The 14,085-nt window shown below is 41.2% G+C and overlaps 1 protein-coding gene across 1 annotated transcript in view; it reads left to right on the top strand.

Annotated features, from left to right (window-relative positions):
• arhgap15 (Rho GTPase activating protein 15) overlaps window positions 1-14,085 on the top strand; it is a 46,535-nt gene that overhangs the window by 1,718 nt on the left and 30,732 nt on the right. Inside the window, exons 2-5 of the mRNA XM_010879953.4 lie at window positions 143-314; window positions 2,474-2,539; window positions 2,795-2,944; window positions 7,784-7,873. Of these exons, the coding sequence (XP_010878255.1) occupies window positions 143-314; window positions 2,474-2,539; window positions 2,795-2,944; window positions 7,784-7,873 (478 nt within the window). The remainder of the gene's footprint in view (window positions 1-142; window positions 315-2,473; window positions 2,540-2,794; window positions 2,945-7,783; window positions 7,874-14,085) is intronic.

Below are 14,085 nucleotides of genomic sequence, written 5' to 3'. Positions count from 1 at the left end.
ACACACACAACAGCAAAAACAACACTTTAACTGCCTTTTTATCAAGTGTTTTACATCAATTGATCTATTATAAAATGCATCAATTGAATAATAGCTTATTTGGGGTTTTAACAGTCCATTTCTGTTTTCTCCTTTTGACTAGAATCAGTATAAGTGGTGTAGGGAAACAGCCGCCTCTGATTCTGCCCAATCAGTTGACCGGAGCAGGACAAGGCGCAGTCCAGATGCGCATCAAAAGCTCGCAGAGCAGTGGGGAACGCCTGAGTCAATCCAAGTCCATGGTTCTGCAGGATCCTGACCTGCCTCCCAAACCTGTAAGAATAGAGATACACGCATTCACACAAACACACTAAACCTAATATAACTGTAACCTTTTTTTTACCGTCAAACTTTTCTCACTTTCTGTATTTTCTATATAACTATACAATTGTGAGAACCTCTGTCTGTCAAGTATTGTAATCCACAAACACAACTATCAGACTTAATGAACAGTTGGACATCATGATTTTGGAGGCTTATTTAATTTAGTTTGCCATTTGGTGAACAGTGTATATATATATATATATATAAATTACAGTTATCATTAAGTTGGTCCTAATAAACAGTTATCACACATTAAATGATTATCATTAGCATAACTGAGCTGATCTGTCTGACTCGGAGCACTTCCCTGTGGGAAAATCAGAATAAACATTAAACAGATGACGCAACTGCAATCTGGTGCAGCATATTTAGAATAGTGTGTCTACCATGTAGACCATGAACTGGACATAACCCCAACCATTTAATCTTTTTCACAAACTGGTGGGGAGGAAATATTTTGCATAATTTCCCATGCACTATATTACAGAACGCTGTGTATAAGTAAATATATAAATACAGCTCCGGAAAAAATTAAGAGACCACTGCACCTTTTTCTTTCCTTTCCAAAAAAGTCGAAAAGGAAGGTTTTGAGTGAGGAACAGAAGGGTTAAAATTAAGAGACCACTGCAAATTGAACACTTCTGTTCCTCACTCAAAAAATTCCTTTTTTAACTTTTTGGGAAAGGAAAGAACAAGGTGCAGTGGTCTCTTCATTGTTTCCGGTGCTGTAGGTATGTAGGTAGGTAGGTATGTATGTAGGTATGTATGTAGGTATGTATGTATGTATGCATGTATGTGCATTGTCATCCTTTTTTAGGGTTTATTATTAATTGACAGCAAACCTCAGTAGTCAGGTGACCTCTGCCATGACGCCACATCTGATGTTTTGTTGCGCTCTTTGTTTGGTAATGAAACAGTCGATACTTGTTTGTGAGATGTGTTATATACTGCAATAATACAGTTTGCCCAGAGGGTGGATAGCATGGCTGAAAAGGCTACTGGAGATAATGAATCAGTTCCAACGGACTACAAACATGGTCATTACCAGCTCAGAACACGTTAGAGTGTTGCTTTAGAATTGCATCAGTCTTCCAGTGTTGTTTTTATTAGACCTCTCCATTTCATTACATTCATTACGCAGAGGTTCACATGTAACTAGCACTGTTTGTTGCTGTCCCACATTAGTGCTTTTCTAGACAGCAGTGGAATGGTTACTTGACCTCTTCAAAAGCATGCAGTAGTATTTCAACTCAGTCCGGGCCATGACCCTATCCATCCTCTCAGACAGCGCTGTGTTAATGAGAGAATAGAGCTGGCTAACTTTGCTGGACCCAATTGTAGCAAAAATGACTCACAGGGGGTTTGAGGCTCAAGGATAGGCCTATCCTCATTGGGATTACTGGAAGAAAGTCATTTGGACAGTAGAGGGCAGGCCAGCACTGTGCTGCTGGATAAAACTGTAGACCAAATGATATAGGCGCTGTGTTTCCTTGCATAAGGGTGTGAGGATCACACAGTTCTTATTCACCTATGGAGAACATCACCTTTACTAATACTAATGCTACTACTGCTACTACAACTGCTATTTATGATCCTGCTGTATTTGTGTCAGTAATTGTCTTTTTGGAGTGAGTGTTTCCATTGCTGTAATATTGATATGAAAGATCATGATCTGACTGTGGTGAGTGGGAGTTGTTTATCTGTTGTTGCAGCGTGAGGTCTTGTCTCATTAACGCATTGCATTTCCATATACACAGCATTCCAAGACTGTGTAAATATTTCATGTATGAATACAGAGATCATCCATTGCACGTGTGCATCCATACTCTATTTGTACAATATAGGTGTTAAATTGAACATTACCTACATGCTTTCATTGTAAAATGTCAAAAGTATGTGAAAGCAGTTCTTCTTCAGGACAGTTACATTGATGTAATTTTAGCAGGCATTTTTATCCAAAGTGACTTGCAATGCACACATCTTTTTTATCGAATCCTGCCCCCCCCCCAGGGGAATCAAACCCACACCTTTGGCATTGCGATTGCCATGCTCTACCAACAAAGCTGTACTGGATCTAGAACATTATTTCTCTGCTCTTCTGTTTCTGTAGATTTCTCGCCACCGGAGAAACCAGTCTCAGCATAATATTGGTGGAGCTGGAGCCGCAGAGTCTCCTGTAAGTATGACAGGCCAAGATGTATGGAAACACGTGGGCAGAATAATTTATTATTCTCTATTGTACTATTTCTGTAAGGCTACTATTACAGTATTGTTCACTCTGTTTCCACGGTTTTCAGTCAGCAGGCCTGTTTTACTTTAAATTGTATTTTTCTTGCTATAAGCTGATAAAATAGCATGTTTGATTGAAATATTTATTTCATGTTCATTGAAAATATGTGTTAAAATTATATTCCTGTTTCATGCACTTCAGGTTGTTTTGAAAGGTGAATATTTGAACAAAGCCAAAATATCAGATGGAGGGAAAAAACTGAGGAAGAATTGGACCTCAACATGGGTAGTCCTTGAAACAGATCAACTTCTGTTTTATAAAGAGAGCAAGCAAGAAGCCCTGACGAATTTGGTAGGTTTTCACGTAACACACACACACACACACACACACACACACACACACACACACACACACACACACACATACATACTCTCTTTTTACATACACACAGTAAAGTAAAAAACAGGCATCCATACATTGGGTCAGCTATTATAACCTGCTGAATACAGTTGGATAATGTTCAATTACAGACCTTCTGAGGGATTGCCTATTAGCATTATGAGTGCAAATGTTGAGTGAACACATGCTATGTGCATTGAAATTTAATGCCAGAAATGAAGCATTTTCTTTTCATTTTCATATTTCTCAAACTGGCAAATTAACTTTGACTTTGATCCCAATGACTGGAGCTCACCCCATCAAAAAGCAATGAGGAACTGTTTACCCACTTGTGAAGTCTGCTACACGTTGTGTGTGTGTGTGCGTGCGTGTGTACTGGGTGTGAGTATGTGAAAGCGAAAGAGATGCCAAAAGAAAATGAGGGGAAGAGAGAGGCGCAAAAGAGACAGATATAAGAAAATAACAGAAAGAGACAGAGATGAAGGAGAGACAGAGACTGGAGTAAAGACAGTGAAAGACAGGAGTAGAAACAGAGACATGTGTGGAGACAGAGATTGGTTCTGGTAGAGAGAGATAGAGAGAGAGAGAAAGAGAGAAGGTGGGTTGGGGAGTCTCTAAAATGAGACAGATATAAAGACCGAGAGGCAGACTTACAGGAAAAGAAACAGATGTAGTGAGAGACAGAAAAAGATAAAGAGAGACAGACACACAGACAGTGAGACAAAGACAGACATAGAGACAGACAGACAGAAAAATACAGATGTAGAGAGACAGACTGTCATAAAGAGAGAGAGTGAGAGAGAGAGATAGTCGTAGAGCTAGAGATGACTGGGAGAGGGGGTGGGTGGGGGAGTCTCTAAAATGAGCTTGTCATGCTTTTTAATGAAGCTCCCAGGACTTAATCAAAGCCCTCTTGCTGACTGAGCCCCACTAGAAGAACGGTCTGTCAGACTCTCCCTGACTGAGCCCCACCAGAGCAACGGTCTGTCAGACTCTCCCTGACTGATCCCCACTAGAAGAACAGTCTGTCAGACTCTCCCTGACTGAGCCCCACCAGAGCAACGGTCTGTCAGACTCTCCCTGACTGAGCCCCACCAGAGCAACGGTCTGTCAGACTCTCCCTGACTGAGCCCCACCAGAGCAACGGTCTGTCAGACTCTCCCTGACAGAGCCCCACCAGAGCAACGGTCTGTCAGACTCTCCCTGACTGAGCCCCACCAGAGCAACGGTCTGTCAGACTCTCCCAGACTGATCCCCACTAGAAGAACAGTCTGTCAGACTCTCCCTGACTGAGCCCCACCAGAGCAACGGTCTGTCAGACTCTCCCTAACTGAGCCCAACTAGAAGAACAGTCTGTCAGACTCTCCCTGACAGAGCCCCACCAGAGCAACGGTCTGTCAGACTCTCCCTGACTGAGCCCCACCAGAGCAACGGTCTGTCAGACTCTCCCTGACTGAGCCCCACCAGAGCAACGGTCTGTCAGACTCTCCCAGACTGATCCCCACTAGAAGAACAGTCTGTCAGACTCTCCCTGACTGAGCCCCACCAGAGCAACGGTCTGTCAGACTCTCCCTAACTGAGCCCAACTAGAAGAACAGTCTGTCAGACTCTCCCTGACAGAGCCCCACCAGAGCAACGGTCTGTCAGACTCTCCCTGACAGAGCCCCACCAGAGCAACGGTCTGTCAGACTCTCCCTAACTGAGCCCCACTAGAAGAACGGTCTGTCAGACTCTCCCTGACTGAGCCCCACCAGAGCAACGGTCTGTCAGACTCTCCCTGACTGAGACCCACCAGAGCAACGGTCTGTCAGACTCCCCCTAACTGAGCCCCACTAGAAGAACAGTCTGTCAGACTCTCCCTGACTGAGCCCCACCAGAGCAACGGTCTGTCAGACTCTCCCTGACTGAGCCCCACCAGAGCAACGGTCTGTCAGACTCTCCCTGACTGAGCCCCACCAGAGCAACGGTCTGTCAGACTCTCCCAGACTGATCCCCACTAGAAGAACAGTCTGTCAGACTCTCCCTGACTGAGCCCCACCAGAGCAACGGTCTGTCAGACTCTCCCTAACTGAGCCCAACTAGAAGAACAGTCTGTCAGACTCTCCCTGACAGAGCCCCACCAGAGCAACGGTCTGTCAGACTCTCCCTGACTGAGCCCCACCAGAGCAACGGTCTGTCAGACTCTCCCTGACTGAGCCCCACCAGAGCAACGGTCTGTCAGACTCTCCCAGACTGATCCCCACTAGAAGAACAGTCTGTCAGACTCTCCCTGACTGAGCCCCACCAGAGCAACGGTCTGTCAGACTCTCCCTAACTGAGCCCAACTAGAAGAACAGTCTGTCAGACTCTCCCTGACAGAGCCCCACCAGAGCAACGGTCTGTCAGACTCTCCCTGACAGAGCCCCACCAGAGCAACGGTCTGTCAGACTCTCCCTAACTGAGCCCCACTAGAAGAACGGTCTGTCAGACTCTCCCTGACTGAGCCCCACCAGAGCAACGGTCTGTCAGACTCTCCCTGACTGAGCCCCACCAGAGCAACGGTCTGTCAGACTCCCCCTAACTGAGCCCCACTAGAAGAACAGTCTGTCAGACTCTCCCTGACTGAGCCCCACCAGAGCAACGGTCTGTCAGACTCTCCCAGACTGATCCCCACTAGAAGAACAGTCTGTCAGACTCTCCCTGACAGAGCCCCACCAGAGCAATGGTCTGTCAGACTCTCTTTAACTGAGCCCTACCATGACACCATAGGCTTACTAGTGAAATTAACATTAAAGGGGTACTTCAGGGGTACTCCAAGTAGAGTAAAATTCTGTCAGTGTTACCATAACTGAAAAAGGTTGGGAACCAATGTGACTAGAGCCACAGGGTCATACTCTCACTTACTGAGCCCCACCAGAGCAACAGTTTGTCATTCTCTCCTTTACTGAGCCCCACCAGAGCAACAGTTCGTCATACTCTCCCTTACTCAGCCCCGCTAGAGCAACAGACTATCCCTGTGCTGGGTCAATGTCTTGGTGAAGATTTGTGTGTGTTTGTGCTTTTACTGTACTTAATGGGACATTTCACTGCTCTGCTTGTGGAAAAAAGCAGTTATTTAGGGTTTAGTTTTGGTGTAAAAGTTACAATTCGGGAAATAGTTAGAATTTGCTTCGGGGCTGGAGTTTGGGCTCAGTGTTTACAGTGCCTTCCACTAATATTGGCACCCTTGGTAAATATGAGCAAAATGGGCAAACTCCCTTTGCCAAGATAGCAGCTATGGACACTCGTCTTCAACTCATCCCACAGGTTTTCTATACTGTAGGATTTAGGTCAGGGGACTGGGATGGCCGTGGCAAAACCTTGATTCTGTGGTCAGTGAACCTTTTTTGTGTTGATTTTGAGGTGTTTTGGTTCTGCTGGAAGACCCAACTATGGCCCAGTTTAAGCTTCCTGGCAGAGACAGTCAGGTTTTGATTTAATATCTGCTGGTACTTGATGGAGTCCATGATACCATGTATCCTAACAAGTTGTCCAGGGCCTTTGGAAGAAAAACATCCCCACAAAATCAAAGATCCACCACCATACTTCACAGTGGGGATGAGGAGTTTTCAACCATTGAGCTATATTCTTAGAGCCATTTTCTGTCCTTTCTTACCACTCAAGTGTTCTTAATCATTCAGGTGAACTTAAAAACATAAAAATATATATGGGAATATACTTCAGTTAGATTATGCTCATTATGATTTTTAGGGATGGCAATAACTGTGGCACACATGCTTTAATTAAAGGTTAGGGTTTTGTGAATATTTGGAATAAAAACCCAGAGAATTAACAGCAATCTTTCACAGTCTGTTTAGCTCCTATTTACCAAGGATGCCAATATTAGTGGAGGCCAATGTAGGTTGTTTAGGTGGCATTCCGATTAAGTTTAAGTTTAGACTGTGTGTTTAATGAGAATTATTTTGGAGGCCCCATAAGGATAGTTAAATGTAAAATGTGTGTGTGCGTGTTAATTACTTTTCTATATCACTTTGAAAAAAACATGTTTTAATCTAATGTTGTCTTCGGGTTGTAGTGGACAGTATTTGGCTCTGAATATACCGTGCTGTCGACAGTATACGTAGTGAGGATATGAGTTCACTTGTGTAAATCCTACTGTAAGGAGAGTTATACAGTATACTGAGGATAAACAAGAATGTGCAGTATGTTATTTTGACTGAAGCAGGTTCTGTCAAATCGGTCTATATTTCTCCAGTAATGTAGCCAAGGTAGTGGTTTGAGGCATGTAAGATGTCACTGAGCAACTTTCTATGGGGCAAAATGTCTGGAATTAATTCTTTGTTGTTTACAATGTCATGTGATTTTGTCCATGGATTTCCCTTGTCTTCACATTATTTAAACATGCTTAACCCACAGTAAAGGAAAACTATCAAATTTGGTTTTCATGCCTTTTACACTGATTAGTTACACTGAAAAGCGTCTTTTCCTAAATTTTGATTTGATATAATTACACACTGCATCTTTAATTTCATAGAGTAAATTAATAAGATATCAAGCATTAGAAAAATTGAGAAATGAAAGCACATGCAAATTCATTTTCAAATTTTCTCCATGATAAAAAAAACTACTTTAATATCACTTTTCTCTTGTTCAGTTTGATCTGTTCATCAGTAACATAAAATAGTTACATAAAATATCTGGCTACTGTTGAAAATATTGATATTTATTACATCTCACTTTGAATTGTACTCATACTTAACACACCAGTGAGATGGCTATTCAATTACCATCTCTCCCCTCATATGTGTGTAGAAATCTGGATGCAGGCCTGATGGGGTGGATCTCTGTGGGGCAATGATTGAATGGACAACTGAGAGGTCCAGCCGGAAGAACGTGGTTCAGGTACAGCCATTTGATCACCTTTCAAAAGTAGTATACAATAAGATGCAGCAGCTTGCTTGTTCATTTTGGTTGATAAGGATAGGACGCTATAGGTGACATCTTCCCATATGATTTCTGCTTTTTTAATACACTCAAGGTATTTTATAAATGTTCAGGCTTTGATTTTGCATTAACCTCCTGATTAGAGAAAACGTTTACATGTTTTTGATGGTTATGTTAGACCAGTTTTTTACTTTCCCTCAAACCCTATGGGCTTATGTTTGGGGAATTAGACTGTTGTATTTCAAATAGCTATCTTCTTATTGCATTTTGTAGATAATAGTTTGATAAAGGCTTAAGCCAAGAAAGCAAACTGATGATCAATTAATTGGTACATATGCCTTAAGTTTTCCTGAGAAAAACTACTGTGATATCTAGGAGAAAAAGAAAAGGATGAGAGCAGATTTCACGATCTCATCAAATGCTTAACACACTTCATCGCTGCTTGTCGCTACTCTGCTGCACAGTCCCAAAATCTTAATGCAGAGAAGATTAAAACGGGAATTACAGCATAATCTTAAAAAATCCAAGTACTGTGGACAGAAAAGTGCTTTTAATGCAGACACAAAGCTATTCTGGGGTCTGACAGTACTGTCAATCAACGCTAGGATTACTGAAGTTAAAATTGGTACAGAAAGTTACCCTTAATTTCGCATCACTCTAAAGACTGATTCGTAATGTAAGACGTACCTCACAAATATATGCCTGTCAGATGGGTAGATGCGATTAAAGGAATATAATAGACTTTTTACTTTTTGTTTTTTTGTCCAGCTTATGGTATCTCCGCTCCTCATATCCCTGTCTTCCAAAAAGATTCATATTTCTAAGATATTTCAAGTACCATGACAACATAATTGCTCTTTTGAACCACGTAAGCTCAAGGCCAGTTTACTCGATGAGTTTGGTAATATCGCAAATGGTGAACTCTAACAACCGTTCACTTCAAGTAAATTTGACATGGAGTTATTCAAAGCTCCTGCCTAGTGGTTGCGGCAATAAAAGTAACTGTCAATTTTAAACCTTGATTGGTGGATAAGGGCTGATTTTGTCCACTTCTGAGGAAATCCAGAGTTTGAAATAGACAAAATATACTGATCTAATGCGTTTCCAAACCAGGAGAATCAGCTCAACAGATACTGCACATTCAAATAGGCATGAGGCAGTGTCCTTTTCTAACACTATTCTTCCCCCTGAAAATTCCAGTGAGGAAACATCCTCCCTAGACAGTGTTGTCATCGACAAGCTGCCCAACCAAAGGTCACGGGGTCGTGACCCTGAGAAATGTTGTGCCTCTCCGTCCGTCAGAGTTTACTTTCTAAGACCTCAGTGCTCACCAGCTGTATTTTCCTGCAGTAGCTTTTCAGATCTGCAACATGAGTCATGCCTACCCGGCAAGCAGGCAGGAAGAAAAAGACTTGCTTTTTCTGAAGGAAGTCATGAGTAAAAGGATAGAGGACAACTACAGCTGACCCTTTAGGGCATTGTCCATCTGAAAACCAAAATGGTTTATTACATCAGTTAATTAATGTGTGACTGACTGAGGAAGTGGTTCAATCACTTTACACAGGTCCTGCGCGGGAGTTGTCACGGTTTGAAGATAACTCTTTTTTTTTTTTTTTCACTACAGGGAAGCTATAGGAAAATGTAAGTGGTAGAAGTAAAGGGAAGTGAGCAATGGTGATGGTTTCGGAAATAGGTGTTTATGATATTCATCTACTCGGCTTATTTACTCACCTTTGTTCTTTCCTTTTGTCACTGTTGAGGAGTGACACGATTGGTGACACACAGGTCTTCCAAATTCCACAAGCAAAGGAAAGAGGATGGGAATGAGAGGATGGTGTTACTGAGGACTTTGTCACCCACAGTATTTATTCAGCTGCAAGGTCCCTTTTGACTTGACACAAGCCTTTCTCACCCATCTCCTCACTCATCAAAATTCTCGTCATAGGCAGATGAACATACATTGTTCTCTCAGTGCAGTACCAGGAGATGTAGGAATGAGGGGAATTGTTTTTCTTCAAATTTACTCCTCACTTCAACTCTGTGAGTAACCCTCACTGACCTCAAAAACAATGTCTTAGAACAATGTAATGTTCCTGTCTGGTTCAGTGTTTTTTATCAGGCTATCAGTAACACAGACTGGGATGACAGAGTGAAATGTAACCTTGCAGAAACACAGAGCGGGGAGCTCTGCTCTTTGTATTTCGATTCCGTTGACACCTGAGGGATCCCCATATCTTGTGATATGCTCACGGAAAGAATGCGTACACAAACATAGTTAGTATCCGGATAAAACTGTAGTCAGTAGAGACATGTTTGTTTCTTGCTTTAATGTAAGTCGCTTGTGGGTCTGTATCGGTCTCAGGTTAAATGTCACTGAGGATTGACAGGAAATACAAATCTCTGCCTGCAATATGAAACCAAGTACGTCATAGTTCATCAGAAAACTGCTTTGACAGCATTTGATACATGGAATTGTAAAAACATACAAAAAGAGTTTACTTAAGAACCTTTTTTACTTTAAACCTTATATTTTGACTAATCCAAAACATTTGAAGAAGCAGAGACGTAAGAGGCAGATAAAGGGACATAAGGAAGTAAAATTTTACGTCTAGAATGCTTTCATCCTATCAAAGTCAAACACATTTTAAACTCAAGTGTACCAGATTTGATCTGTAGTGTGTGCATTCTTAAGTGGTGTCATACAGAAAATAATACGTCAAAACGTCGGTTTGTTTCAGCAGACTCTGAATGGAAATGCCTGGCTTACTGTCTTTATAACCAGAAGCAATTGATAAGAATTTCGACCCATTATTTGTTTTTTCGAACTATCATCAGCATTGATGAAAAGAGATAGTCTGTTTGAAAAGGACTAACGGCTCAAAAAGTATCCCGCGAGGCTAATAAAACTAGAAATATCTCTGACATTGCTCAACAAATCAAAAGGAGTACAACTTTGAATAAGTGGTCATGCATGTTTTATGCTTTTCTGCATATCTAAGTGTTTGAGTCAGGCTTGAGTGAGTTAAAAGCAAATAACAAAAGGAGCAGAAAAGTCAAAACTCCACTAAAAGTAAGAGAGACAATATCTAGTCAAAGGCGTCTGATTTTATTCACTGGCCGCTGCTACGGAGTAGTCAACATCAGCGTCCTACTCTCATCACTAATTGATTCTTTGGAGTTTTGGGCGACTCTTGCTGTGAGCCCCCTGTACCCTCTCTGCTCTGACAAACATCGTTCTCATCGTCACAATGTGGAAAAACAGACTCCAACAACAACAACCACAGCGAAAGGACAGAAACAAATGAGATGATGAAATTGAGCCGGGGGCTAGAAAATAATGAGTCCGTTTTGGTGGAGGAGGTTTAACCTGCCACCACTCCAAATACATTGCTTTGTCTTGACTAATCAACAGAAAAGTTTAATATTGTTGCAAAAGACCTGGTATATTTTTTTTTATAAGAAAGAAGCAGCCTTCTGAGTTACAGAGGTGAATGACACTGACAGGAAGTCATCTACATTTTATGGAAGTGAGCTGAAATGTGTGTTGGGGTTAGCACCTTTTTTTTTTCTTTTTTTTTTTCTGAATGAGCCTCAACCTTTCTAAAGTTTAGACAGATGAAAGGAATTGACTTTCACAACTGTCTTAATCTTGGCTCCTGTTACACCAACACAGAAATAAACACCTCCACATGTTTATGCATCAGCTAGCCCTGACATCTAGATTTACCTTGTGATGCATCTTGAGTGAAGTAACTAAAGAATAACTGGACTGGTTACATAGATCTATGTTAATTAATACATTCACTATTTAAAATAACTCAAAGATCAGTACAGTAAATATTCAGGGTAGGTTGTAGTTTGTGATGGAGTTCTCCAGTGCCTCCTGGTCCCCTGATTCTAGGATGTAATCGTCCAAAGCTGCTGACCTGACTACTTTAATGCTATCCGTCTTAAGCTCACGGTGCATGATTGCTTCCTGATGACCAGCCGTGATTACGGTTGTGAATAGGAGTGGCTTGCTCCCAAAATGGTCACCACTTCCCATCACCCAGGCAGAGGTAGCCTCTCACAGACAGAGATTGTGCATGTATTATCCAGCACTACTTTATCTAGGAGACCAGTAGTTGAAACTAAAAATGAAGCTCATACATTTTATATTGTTCACAACAGTCAATATTCATTGCCAAATTCAAAATACAACCTATACTAGAATTTTCATTTAAATGTTAGTTGGAGCAAAGTAGCTACATCTAAATCAATGAATACATAATACATATTTATATTTTATATCAATACATTTTGTTCTAAAACAAATTTTATGTGTATCGCAGTTACATTTCATTCTCCTTTGCTACTCCTTCGTCCACATCCCTCTTGTCATTTCTTGTCCTTCTGGCTGGGGAGGGCAGAGCCCGGATCGCTAAGACATGCACCATATTGTGGTGATGCATGTCTCTGGTGTCAGGGCTGCAGGAGTCTGGAGCTCTTTGACAGTGTTATCACAACTGGCCTTTCACATTGTGCCTCACGGACATACAAACAGATTGATATGCTTAGGAGGGACTTTGTGATAAGTGTTATGGCTAATTGGCCCAGAAGGATGGCGACGTTTTAGAGCTTTGAATAGGGATTTGGTATTACTGTATATCAATCTATCCACATAATGTAACGCACTTTGTTCTGGTACAGTACCATTCCATTTTGTATTTTTAAATTTATGAATAGCACATTACTTTCTAGCTAACTCTGAATAAAATACTTTTAGCTCCACTTACCAAGTTATTACACTTTTATTCTAAGCTGTTAAGTAAAGTTGTTCTGATTTTAATGTCTTGTCTTTTCATTTTTATTCATCCAATCATCCTTGAAACATTTTCCCCACAACCATATAAAGAATACAATAAAAAAAATGACAGCCCTTGAAAGATTTTTCCCTCTAACCCTTAAACACATATACTTTATGACAACAGATTTGCAAGGCAACTGGCACCAGTCCCAGCTTAACACAGTACGTCACCTACGAAACCCCAACTGTCATCTGAGGCCTGACCCTTACAAGCCATGGTCAGGTTCCCCATCAGCTGGTCCTTTCTCATACTCAGCCAGCCAGTCGACTCTTTTAAGAAGGGATGTTTCTTCTTTATTTGATTCTGTCACTGGCACATTGCAACTTTGAATTTACAGGAGGAGAGTGGAAAACTGTTTATCATTTTGCATCAGCATTGTGTTTAGTTAATCATGTTGCTCTGTAAGTTACCTTTGCAATGTTCTCTCTGAAGTGTCTCTCAGGAGACTTGAGATGGAGGCTTAATCTGTTGAAATGAAAGTGTCTCTCTCTGGGAGTCCCAGAGCAGAGAAAAGGTATTTGTGCTGTGGCCTTTCCTCGTCAAAGCTGCTTACATTGAAGTGGGCATTAATTTGGTTCTTTAGAAAAACAGTGAAAGTATATAGTGTGTTAATCGCAAGGACGGTAGAAGGATTTAAACCTCCAACAGCAGATTGCGTTGGAGATTACAACTTCGGAATGAACTTCTTCAGTTAAACCACAGGACTTAATTCTAGCCAAACATGCATCACACTGTATTAAATGTTATACCTTTCTTATTTGGAGAGATTTGAGCCACCAAGACATCTAGGATGAGTTCAGGTCATGGAAGAAGTGATCCATTTCTATGTAATTTCCATCACAACTTTTGCCTTGGCCCTAAATAAGAAGTACTCTGCAATACATATCAGCATTAGCAATCTGCTCAGGTCGGACCTGAAGAAGAACCAACGAACACTTTATTTCACACCATTTCATCTGTTCTATAATAACTTTTTTTTTTGTTCTGTGAACCATATCATCACAGTTTTGACACATCTACAGATATTTTGTTGCAAATTGGAAATAATTAACTTGGTAAAGTAGAATGCTTCAAAGTTGTATTGTTCCTTTATGAAGAACCGTAATTAATGTTTAATTTAAGAGCCAAATGCAAATGTAAAGGCACAAATGGCACTCTCCTCCCTGCTCCGCTGTGCATATTTAAATAATTAATGGCTCCAGTAAAAATAAAGCCCAGACATTCAACATCCTCTTTATTAAGACATGTGATATATACAAAAAAGAGACTTATTTCATATTCTTTTTCATTTCTAAAAGCAAAACACTACTTTACACTGGTTAC

The sequence above is a fragment of the Esox lucius genome, chromosome 16 (genome assembly GCF_011004845.1).
Source record: "Esox lucius isolate fEsoLuc1 chromosome 16, fEsoLuc1.pri, whole genome shotgun sequence".
In the NCBI taxonomy this organism is placed as follows: domain Eukaryota; kingdom Metazoa; phylum Chordata; class Actinopteri; order Esociformes; family Esocidae; genus Esox; species Esox lucius.
The sequence above is the reverse complement of the archived record's forward strand: the minus strand, read 5'-3'. Positions and strand labels throughout refer to the sequence as shown.